The sequence below is a fragment of the Oncorhynchus gorbuscha genome, linkage group LG08 (genome assembly GCF_021184085.1).
Source record: "Oncorhynchus gorbuscha isolate QuinsamMale2020 ecotype Even-year linkage group LG08, OgorEven_v1.0, whole genome shotgun sequence".
Lineage (NCBI taxonomy): Eukaryota > Metazoa > Chordata > Actinopteri > Salmoniformes > Salmonidae > Oncorhynchus > Oncorhynchus gorbuscha.
The window spans coordinates 53,031,947-53,044,396 of NC_060180.1; the positions used below are offsets into that span (position 1 = coordinate 53,031,947).

General features: G+C 42.3%; 1 protein-coding gene across 1 annotated transcript in view; it reads left to right on the plus strand.

Moving 5' to 3' along the window:
• Window positions 1-12,450, plus strand: part of LOC124041809 (TGF-beta receptor type-1-like) — an 85,992-nt gene that overhangs the window by 48,219 nt on the left and 25,323 nt on the right. Inside the window, exons 3-6 of the mRNA XM_046359856.1 lie at window positions 3,299-3,535; window positions 6,463-6,693; window positions 7,131-7,298; window positions 7,447-7,603. Coding sequence (XP_046215812.1) covers window positions 3,299-3,535; window positions 6,463-6,693; window positions 7,131-7,298; window positions 7,447-7,603 — 793 coding nt within the window. The remainder of the gene's footprint in view (window positions 1-3,298; window positions 3,536-6,462; window positions 6,694-7,130; window positions 7,299-7,446; window positions 7,604-12,450) is intronic.

Below are 12,450 nucleotides of genomic sequence, written 5' to 3' on the forward strand. Positions count from 1 at the left end.
GAAACATGGCAAACGTTGTTTAGAACCAATCCTCAAGGTGTTTTTCACATATCTCTTCGATGATGCACACTTCCAGGAACGATACTTCCCTGTCTGTGTCGCATGGTAAAATTATTGCCACTCAGTTACGCACCAACGTAGACAAATGACACTGGACTGGGCCCCTGGCAAATGTAGTCTCTTATGGCCAGTCTTCCAATGATATGTCTACAAATACGTCACAATGCTGCAGACATCTTGTAGGAACGGCAGGAGACAATGGAAAACAGAGCCTCAAAAATCCTGCTCATTTCCGGTTTGAAGTTGCATCTTGGTTTCGCCTGTAAGATCAGTTCTGGGGCACCCACAGATAATATCTTTGCAGTTTTGAAAACGTCAGAGTGTTTTCTTTCCAAAGCTGGCAATTATATGCATAGTCAAGCATCTTTTCGTGACAAAATATTGCGCTTAAAACGGGCACGTTTTTTTTATCCAATAATGAAATAGCGACCCCCTAGCTTCAACTGGTTTTAAGGAGAGGCATGCTTAGCCGAGTGATCATAAGGGAGTAGTGAGGTTGGTTGGGGTCACGGCGATTCAGACAGCTAGCCGGGCCATGGGTAGCAAGCTGGCAATAGATGGAGGTATGTTCTTAGCCACCTCGTGCGTTTCCGTCGGCAGATTAGTGGGGTTCCGTGTGGTAGAAGGGACCAATCCAATTGGCAAAATAGTTATAGTGGCCCAAGAAAATTAGGTCCGATAGACCTATTCAAATAGCAGCCGATAAGACAGCTAATGATTAGCGGGCCGCAGATGGGCGTTCAGGTAACATTGCGACGGAGGGGCCAGTCAATTGTACAAATCTAAAAGTAACTTCCATTGACAATATGTAACAATAGCATACATAAAGCCACTCGAATAAAAACATTGCAGCCTGTAGAAAATATCCTATAAATCACATTGGCTACGCATGACCTGTTTTAACTATTAATTTTGTCTGGCTTGAAGCTGGTGCTAGCAAACTTGCAACATTTTAACAAAATATTCTGGGCACTCAATTTCCTGGGTCACTGAGCTCCGGAAAGACACAACTGTGGGTTAGTTGCGTAAGGGATAAGAAGTAATCAGGTAGGCCTATTTTTATGACGTTTCCACCGATTCCGAGCATGACATTTTTTTCCCCTTTCACTCTGAGTGGTTTTTGAAAGGGAGAGAGCAGGAAAGATTTTTCAAATGGGCTACGTTGAACTATTTTCATTCTCAATGGATGTAAAAACAGACTTTGCTTTGCCTCAAACAGTAGGTAAACAAATTACTTTGAGAAGCTACACAGTAAGACAATCAGAAATAGTATCAGATCCTCAAATGGGCATTTATAAGTCTACATTTTCACGCAAGCCAGGTAGCCTAAGCCTACTTCTATGCGTAATCCAGTGTGTGTGCTTACTCAAGATTGACAGGAGCACTCCAAACAAGACAATTAATAAATTGACAACTTCTAAATAGAATAAAAATAAACCAAAACTTCTCTCACAAGTGTAGCCTAGGTTGTACGTTCTGCAAACAATGTGTCCACTCCTACAATGGCAACAGTAAGACTGTAGTATAAATAAGATATTGAATGCATCAACAGAAATTAGCGTAATCAAAAAAATAATTTAGATTAGAATTGATGGTAATTTGAGGTAAATGTGATACTGGTGTGCCATCCCCGTGGCATCCTCGTGTGCCATACATGTTTTAAATATATATTTGCCACTGCTGGACTAAAAAAAAAAATCTCGGCCAAACAACAGACCAAACAATCAACCAGTCGACTAAAAAAAATCCCCATCAAAATCTGTCTGTTTTAATAAACTGGAGATGTTTTTTTGCATGGGATGCGTCTCAATCCACGGCATCCCCCGATATCGCCCATCTGCGGTGAAAGGTTGCAGAGCTAGAGGGGTGTTAGTCAGATTGAGACATCACAAAAATTAGTCTACTCATGAAAACTACTGTTACATCCGAATGGTTTGTTCTAAAGTCTATTATGACCTCTCTGGAAAGTTGACTCTCACAAACACGTACTTGTCTGTTGGTTTGCTCACACAATTTGTCTGATGGTTCCCAGTACTAGTTTAAAAAATTAATAGAACTATATATGGAGATAGTTTAGTACCTAAAATAAGGGGTTAAATTCATGTCCGTGTTTCCCCATCTTTCTTATTTCTCTCAGATAGACAGACACTTCAGAACAAACTTCCTTTTTGACTATCTTGTTGTTCCATGTAGTGAGTTCCATGTAGTGAATTCAATGCATTTCTATGGGCTAATGGCAGTAATGCCAAATGTTTCATCAAATTAGCCACCAGTTTAGACTCTAGAGGGTTAATCTTTGATAAGGAAACTGGTCCTATATGCCACTGACTATTGTTTATGTCTGAGGCAATGTCCCTGCCTGGACAAACTGTCAGGTTTAGCTCTTGTGGTCAGAAAGAAGTACCTCAGTGCTGTCATTCTTGGTCATGGGTCTGAAACTGCCTCCATGCTGTGCTTTTCAGTATGATAGTCAGCAGATGTCCTCTGTCTCACCATACAGTAGTGTCATTCAGCTGTGTCACAGCAATAGCAGAGCCATTAGTAAGCCTTCCTCTCTATGTGTGCAGCTGTGAATATTGGAAAGATTTGACAGGCAGTGGCCAGGCAGTTGAACGGTTTAAAAGCTCCAGAAGCAAGTTTTGATTCTTCGTAATGAAGTCCCACGACGGCCCTTATTCTGAGAAAAGAAAGCGCCTGACTTAAAGTACCATTTTAATATTTGATCACTCTCACGTCTCAGCGCTGTGTGCAGATTACACTTTTCTGATTCTCAGCAAGTCAATATGAGAAGGTCTAGCCAGTATTGGGAAATGCTTTTGTTGTTTCAACAAGGCTGGTGCAGTGTTTTTTCAAAGGAATCCTATCAGTTCTTACTTTATCACTCCCAAAAAAGCTGTGTGTATTATGTAAGGGTGTTATTTTGATGGAAACTGTCTCTTACGGACAGACTAAACAGCCTGCGATTGTCTCTTACGGACAGACTAAACAGCCTGCGATTGTCTCTTACGGACAGACTAAACAGCCTGCGATTGTCTCTTACGGACTGACTGATTTCCTGCGATTGGTGATAGCCGGTTGCCTGATGACTCAAACTATTTTTCCCCTGCTCTATGTTTGCTACATACTTCAGACTGAGACGGCCTGTCGTTGAAGTCGTTTGTGGGACATCAAAATGAGGGGTGTTGTACAAAAAAGTAATCAGCGATTGGATCATCCCCTGCCCCCCACCCCTTCTTAGTCCCCACAGCCCGTACGCCCCCCCTGAGCCCAGTAGCCCTGGCGGCTGTCATCGCAGGGCCAGTGTGTGTGCTGTGCTTTGTGCTGCTGCTGGTGTTCTACGTGTGCCACAGCCGCTCTGTCGTCCACCGCCGTGTGCCCAACGAGGAAGACCCTACCATGGACCACCCCTTCCTAGCTGACGGCCACACCCTCAAAGACCTCATCTACGACATGACCACCTCAGGCTCCGGATCAGGTGGGTTTTGTAGTTTGATGTACTGTACATTTATCACACTCTTTGGGAGATACATTTTCAACAGATGGCTGAGCTTAGAGGTGTAGCATGGTCTATTACAGTACCCATAATGCTCTGTACAATATGTCCAGTTTTATCCTCATTAAGATGTTCCTGAAGCTAACATAATAGCGTCCCATCTCTTTACCAATACAGGTTTCACACCTTGGAGTGCTATAATCTCCCTTAGGATTGATTTAAAGTATTCCATCTAGAGGTGGGGGGATACTTTGAGGATTTGTGTCATAGTTATATCAGCCCAATGGACAAGTCTGTCTGTAGGCACAGACAAATGTCATTAACTGACCACTTATGTAAGTTGTTCTGAAAAGGCTTAGAAGTTGTTTCCATAGAGCTGCAATCCTGACCTTGCGAGCTCTTAGTTTCTCATATACTCAGTGGGTTGTATTGAAGAAGTTGTTCAATACTCTTCAATTGTTAAATTCGAAAAGAGTGGTTTGCGAGATGAGAGCCAATATGCTGCTGGAAATGTTCTTTGCTATGACTGATTCAGTGAATGATAAGGAGACGTGTGTTCATTAATACATCAGCGTAGCAGCCGGCTAGGCTGGCACATACTGCTACCAGACGAGCACCATCATTCAATCAGAGAAATATAATCTAATTCATGTTTCCAATCACATAGTTTTGACCTATCATCATAGCCTCATCATACACTCTTACAGCCAACCCTTTTGATGTGTCAACATCTCATGTGTGGCCATCATCCTCTAAGGGCTTTTACATTAACTGTCCATAGAATTTGAGATTAAAAGTTATTTAGTAACTCTTGTTAGGGCAAGTTTGCCTCAAAAATGAACCCTCTGTTGAAGCGAGGTCGGGACAGTATTTGTTTTTCTCTGCCCTCGAACTGGCACGAACTTGCTGGCTATTCTCTCCGCTCATTGAGTTTTAATGGCCAGGTTTAAGAGAATGGAAAGAATGCAGACCAGCCAGGCAGCCGGAATGTGGGCAGAAGCACGCTGTAGGTTGTTTTATGTACACATACACCAGATGAAACCAGACAGACAGAGGACCTCCAAATTAGAGAATGAGAGAACATTGAAGACCATAACTCTTCAGACAGTGTAAATGTGTTCTATTCTCAGATACTTTTTGTTCTACGTCTTTGAAACAGAATAGCTGCAGGTCTGACTGTTGATGTTTTCTTACTGTACAGTCGTGGCCAAAAGTTTTGAGAATGACCCAAATATTCATTTCCACAAAAGTCTGCTGCTTCAGTGTCTTTAGATATTTTTGTCAGATGTTACTATGGAATACTGAAGTATAATTACAAGCATTTCATGAATGTCAAAGGCTTTTGTTGACAATTACATGAAGTTGATGCAAATAGTCAATACTTGCAGTGTTGGCCCTTCTTTTTCAAGACCTCTGCAATCCACCCTGGTATGCTGTCAATTAACTTCTGGGCCACATCCTGACTGATGGCAGCCCATTCTTGCATAATCAATGCTTGGAGTTTGTCAGAAATCGTGGGTTTTTGTTTGTCCACCCGCTTCTTGAGGCTTGACCACAAGTTCTCAATGGGATTAAGGTCTGGGGAGTTTCCTGGCCATGGACCTAAAATATTGATGCTTTGTTCCCCGAACCGCTTAGTTATCACTTTTGCCTTATGGCAAGGTGCTCCATCATGCTGGAAAAGGCATTGTTCATCACCAAACTGTTCCTGGATGTTTGGGAGAAGTTGCTCTCGGAGGATGTGTTGGTACCATTCTTTATTCATGGCTGTGTTCAACATTGTGAGTGAGCCCACTCCCTTGGCTGAGAAGCAGCCCCACACATGAATGGTCTCAGGATGCTTTACTGTTGGCATGACACAGGACTGATTGTAGCGCTCACCTTGTCTTCTCCAGACAAGCTTTTTTCCTGATGACCCAAGCAATCGGAAAGGGGATTCAGAGAAAATGACCGTCCCCAGTCCTCAGCAGTCCGATCCCTGTACCTTTTGCAGAATATCAGTCTGTCCCTGATGTTTTTTCTGGAGAGAAGTGACTTCTTTGCTGCTCTTCTTGACACCAGGCCATCCTCAGTATTTGCCTCGCTGTGCGTGCAGATGCACTCACACCTGCCTGGTGTCATTCCTGAGCAAGCTCTGTACTGGTGGTGCCCCGATCCCACAGCTGAATCAACTTTAGGAGACGGTCCTGGCGCTTGCCGGACTTTCTTGGGCGCCCTGAAGCCTTCTTCACAACAATTGAACCGCTCTCCTTGAAGTTCTTGATGATCTGATAAATGGTTAATTTAGGTGCAATCTTACTGGCAGCAATCTCCTTGCCTGTGAAGCCCTTTTTGTGCAAAGCAATGATTACGGCATGTGTTTCCTTTGCAGATAACCATGATTGACAAAGGAAGAACAATGATTCTAAGCACCACCCTCCTTTTGAAGCTTCCAGTCTGTTATTCGAACTCAATCAGCATGACAGAGTGATCCTCAGCCTTGTCCTCGTCAACACTCACACCTGTGTTAACGAGAGAAACACTGGCATGATTTCAGCTGGTCCTTTTGTGGCAGGGCTTAAATGCAGTGGAAATGTTTTTGGGGGATTCAGTTCATTTGCATGGCAAAGACGGATTTTGCAATTCATCTGATCACTCTTCATAACATTCTGGAGTATATGCAAATTGGCATCATACAAACTGAGGCTGCAGACTTTGTGAAAATTAATATTTGTCATTCTCAAAACTTTTGGCCACGACTGTACATCTGTCTCCCTCAATGTTTGTCAAATCTGGCCTTGGATTTATCAACAAAGACACATTTTGGATCTAATGGCTTGCTTTTTACTCAAGGTCTGCTTGAACTGCTTTCAAAAATATCCTAAAACCCTTGCCTCATAACTGTGCTCTCTCTCCATCCCCTTTTGCAGGCCTGCCCCTGCTGGTGCAGAGGACCATAGCAAGGACCATTATCCTGCAGGAGAGCATTGGGAAGGGGAGGTTCGGGGAGGTGTGGCGGGGCCGCTGGCGAGGAGAGGAGGTGGCCGTTAAGATCTTCTCATCTCGGGAGGAACGCTCGTGGTTCCGCGAGGCTGAGATCTACCAGACGGTCATGCTGCGCCATGAGAACATCCTGGGCTTCATCGCTGCTGACAACAAAGGTCAGAGGGCACATTGGGCCAGCGCTGTGTTCATTAAGGAGAAAACATTTAGAAACAGGAAGGTACTTTCTGAACTTGTCCAATAAGTGGCCAGGTTTTTATTTTCTGTTGTAAAATATGTTCTACAGTGTGCCTTACTGAACATGACCCAGTACTGGTTCTACTTTCTATGACTTCTATAATGCTCTTAAATTTGTGTCAGTGTACTTAGAAGCCACACATGCCTAAATCAGCTGACAAGCAGTGAGAACTGTGTGTTTGGCTGGGACCCAGACAGTATTGTCAGGATGCTAGCAGGCAGCCTTTCAATGATGAGATAATCTGTTGTAAGTGCAATCATTATGTAAAGTGTTTCACTGTGGAATAGGATACGGTAGCGCACTCTCTTTCACACTCTCCTCCCTCTGCCCCTCTCGCTGTCCTTGCTCTCCTCAAAGATAACGGCACGTGGACCCAGCTGTGGCTGGTATCAGATTACCATGAGCATGGCTCCCTGTTTGACTACTTGAACAGGTACACGGTGACAGTGGAGGGGATGATCAAGCTGTCCTTGTCCACCTCCAGTGGCCTGGCTCACCTGCACATGGAGATTGTCGGCACGCAAGGTGAGGAGGACCAATCAAATGTGGCACATTTATCCACATAACATATATATAGAGTTATGAAATGTGGTGGTTTTACTCTGCACTCAGCTTTTCCTTTCTCTGTATAGCTATTTTCCTTTTCCACTTCTCTCCCACCCTCTCCCCCCAGGTAAACCAGCCATCGCCCACCGTGACCTGAAGTCTAAGAACATCCTGGTGAAGAAGAATGGTACCTGCTGCATCGCTGACCTGGGATTGGCTGTCCGCCACGACTCCGCCACCGACACCATCGACATCGCCCCCAATCACAGAGTGGGAACCAAGAGGTGACTGGCTGCACAGTAGGGATGACTCCATTTAGAGGATTGGTAGATAGGCTGTGGGTCAACCGGAATTTCTTTAGTCGAGCAGTTGCAATTGTACATTTTTGGTGAGCAAGACACCTGTCTGATACGCGCCTGTCTCAGTGGACTAATCCATTGCAGAGCCCCCTGGGATGGCACGGTCCATCACTCTAAGGCCTCATGTCCACCAGATGCATCAAACTCATGGCGCTCCGGCGGAAGTTATTCATTGTCAATGGAGCAGCACGCAACACACACTAGGCTGCGGTCCTGCGTACCGCATGCTTTATTGTACGGAAAATATGGGCTAGGCATCCGGCAAAACAAAATGTATATGCATCTGGTGGACATCGGGCATAAGACATGTTATGTAAAAATAATTGTACAATACAAATAAATATATTATTTTATAACATGTGCTTTCTCCTGCGTTGGATAGCGGTCGCTGTCCGCGGTTCTGAAACATCTTCAGTGCACCTTTGAATTGTTTTCTTATGTTCATATGTGCATAATATTAAAGTTAACCAGCATATCGGTCTTGAGAACAATGCAGCAGAGGCAGCAGCGGAGTGAGAAAACAGCCCTTGCCATAATTGTCTTCAGAAAATGTAGGAAAGAGGAAACGCCAACTTAATTGGGTCTATAATCAATAGCCTAGCTGTTAAATGTTAAATTAATACATCTTTTTTCTCAATCTACACACAATTCCCCATAATGACAAAGTGAAAACAGGTTTTTAGAAATGTTTGCAAATTTGTATAAGAAACAAGAGACACCTTACTTCCATAATTATTCAGATCCTTTACTATGAGACTTGAAATTGAGCTCAGGTGCATCCTGTTTCCATTAACCATCCTTGATGTTTCTACAACTTGATTGGAGTCAACCTGTGGTAAATTAAATTGATTGGAGATGATTTGTAAAGGTACACACCTGTCTATATAAGGTCCCACAGTTGACAGTGCATGTCAGAGCGAAAACCAAGCCATGAGGTCGAAGGAATTGTCCATAGAGCTCCGAGACTGGATTGTGTTGCGGCACAGATCTGGGGAAGGGTACCAAAACATTTCTGCAGCATTAAAGGTCTCCAAGAACACAGTGGCCTCCATCATTCTTGAATGAAAGAAGTTTGGAACCACCAAGGCTCTTCCTAAATCTGGACGCCCAGCCAAACTGAGAAATCAGGGGAAAAGGGCCTTGGTCAGGGAGATGACCAATGACCTGATGGTCACTCTTGACAGAGCTCTAGAGTTCCTCTGTGGAGATGGGAGAACCTTCCAGAAGGACAACCTTCTCTGCAGCACTCTACCAATCAGGCCTTTATGGTAGAGTGACCAGATGGAAGCCATTCCACAGTAAAAGGCAAATGACGGCCCGCTTGGAGTTTGTTTCATGTCTTAAAGTAATGGACTGTTACTAGTCAAAAGTTGACATACCTACTTGTGTGCTCTTATTTTATTTTTACTATTCTCTGCAAAGTAGAATAATAGTGAAGACATCCAAACTATGAAATAGCACATGGAATCATGTAGCTCAGTTGGTAGAGCATGGCGCTTGTAACGCCAGGGTAGTGGGTTCGATCCCCGGGACCACCCATACATAGAATGTATGCACACATGACTGTAAGTCGCTTTGGATAAAAGCGTCTGCTAAATGGCATATATTATTATTATTATTATTATAACCCCCCCCCCAAAAAAGTGTTAACAGATCAATCTATTTGAGATTCTTCAAAGTAGCCACCCTTTGCCTTGATGACAGCTTTGCACACACTTGGCATTCTTTCAACCAGCTTCACCTGGAAGGCTTTTCTAACCATCTTGTAGGAGTTCCCACATATGCTGAGCACTTGTTGGCTGCTTTTCCTTCCCTCTGTGGTCCAACTCATCCCAAACCATCCCAATTGGGTTGAGAAGAGACTTGCTTGGGCCAAGAAACATGAGCAATGGACATTAGACCAATGGAGTCCAAATTTTGAGATTTTTGGTTCCAACCGCCGTGTCTTTGTGAGATGCGGAGTGGGTGAACAGATGAGCTCTGCATGTGTGGTTCCCACCAGGAATTATGGAGGAGGTGTTGTGGGGGTGCTTTGCTGGTGACACTGTCGGTAATTTTTTTAGAATTTAAGGGTGGTTACTTTGAGTCTCGCATATAAAATATATTTTGATCTGTTTAACACTTTTGTGTGTGTCATACATGCATACACACACACACACACAGATGAAGTCGGAAGTTTACATACACCTTAGCCAAATACATTTAAACTCAGTTTTTCACAATTCCTGAAATGTAATACTGTAACAATTCCCTGTCTTAGGTCAGTTAGGATCACCACTTTATTTTAAGAATGTGAGATGTCAGAATAAGAGTAGAGAGAAATGATTTATTTCAGATTTTATTTCTTTCATCACATTCCCAGTGGGTCAGAAGTTTACATACACTCAATTAGTATTTGGTAGCTTTGTCTTTAAATTGTTTAACTTGGGTGGAACTTTTTTTGGTAGCCTTTATTTAAATTGACTGATTTCCTTATGAACTAACTCAGTAAAATTGTTGAAATCGTTACGTTTTATATTTTTGTTCAGCATAGTTGATTTTATTTGAACACATATGGTGTGTGTATATGGAAAAATACACATTTTAAAATTTGAAAGAAAGAACAGACAACTCTTGGTCGACCAAGATTTTTTGTTGTTGTCAGGGACAGCCCTACTGCACAGGGAAACCATTGTCTGGGGGGATACATCCACACACACACACACACATGTGCCTTCATGTATTATACTTATGCTAAAATGTTTATTCTAAATGTTTATTCTTATGCTAATGTTTTATTCTATTCCACTGAGCCATTTACTTTTGTATTCTTATAATTTATTTCGTATTGTTGCATTGTCGAAGGAACCTACAAGTAAGCATTTCATTGGACAGTGTATACCATGTGTGTCCTGTAAATACGAGTAATATAACTTGAAACACAAAAACACATATAGAAGCACAGACATATAGTTAATGTAATTTGTAATCTTATTTGGATGAACCATAACTCTACTTGAGTGCAGGTTACATTGTTTTTCTCTGATGCCTTAATCCACACGGCTGTGTATGCCCTTACTAGTGTGCCGTCAGTATTGAGTCTGTCTGTGGCTTGTGCTCAGGGAAAATCACATCTTAGTCATAGAGCCTGTTGATATTAGATGCCTGTGGGTGATAGTGGGAGAGCTGAGGAGTGAAGGGGGAAAGAGAGTGCTGAGGAGTAGATCCAGCTTTTATCTCTGAAATCTTAAACGGCTCAGTAGACGGAGCAGGTGTTGGCAAAGGATTGAAATCATCTGATCTGTTTGGTCCATTGCTCTGCTCAGGTAGAAGTTTAAAGAAGTACTTTTTTATACTTTTTAGCCAGTAGTTCTGAAAGTAGAGCTCACGAGCTAAAAGTGGTTCCTGAAAATATTGTACTATGTCACATGTGCAGATACAGTATCAGTCAAAAGTTTGGACACCTACTCAACCAAGGGATTTTCAATATTTTTACTATTTTCTACATTGTAGAATAATAGTGAAGACATCAAAACTATGAAATAACACATATGGAATCATGTAGTAACCAAAAAAGTGTTAAATCAAAATATATATTATTCAAAGTAGCAACCCTTTGCCTTGATGACAGCTTTCACACTCTTGGCATTCTCTCAACCAGCTTCATGAGGTAGTCACCTGGAATGCATTTAAGTTAACCTCTTGCTCCTACCTGGCACGCAGGCGTCCCATCTAGACATCTGGAAATGCAAATGCGCTACGCCAAATGCTAATAGTACTAGGTAAAACTCTAACGTTCATTAAAATACACATGCAGGGTATTGAATTAAAGCTACACTCGTTGTGAATCCAGGCAACAAGTCAGATTTTTAAAATGCTTTTCGGGGAAAGCATGAGAAGCTATTATCTGATAGCATGTAACACCTCAAAAGACCCGCAGGGGACGTAAACAAAATAATTAGCATAGTCGTCGCTACACAAACCGCACAAATAAAATATAAAACATTCATTACCTTTGACCATCTTCTTTGTTGGCACTCCTAGATGTCCCATAATCACTATTGGGTCTTTTTTTCGATTAAATCGGTCCATATATAGCCTAGATATCGATCTATGAAGACTGTGTGATAAACGGAAAAAAATAGCGTCTTATAACGTAACGTCATTTTTTAAAATTAAAAAAGTCTACAAACTTTCACAAAACACTTCGAAATACTTTTGTAATGCAACTTTAGGTATTATTAAACGTTAATAAGCGATCAAATTGATCACGAGGCGAAGTATATTCTTTAGCTGTCCGTCTGGAAATAATGTCCGGGTAATTCTCAACCAAAATATCCATTCGGAGACCGGAAGAAATGCGTTGCCTTGCGTCTGTTTGACCAAGAAACAAAGCCTAGGCAAATGACAAGACTCTAGACAATGTGTGGAAGCTGTAGGTATTGCAACCTCAGCCCCATTAAATGTGGTTCACCTTTATCAATGGGTTCAAGTCGCGCATGGATATATTTTCCCATTTTCAGTGATCAGATTTTCCTGCGCTTTTCGATGAAACGCACGTTCTGTCATAGTCACAGCCGTGATTTAACCAGTTTTAGAAACGTCTGGGTGTTTTCTATCCACACATACTAATCATATGCATATACTATATTCCTGGCATGAGTAGCAGGGCGCTGAAATGTTGCGCGATTTTTAACAATGTTCGAAAAAGTAGGGGGTAGGATTAACAGGTTAACAGGTGTGCCTTGTTAGAAGTTAATTTTTGGAATTTCTTTCCTTCTTAATGCTTTGAG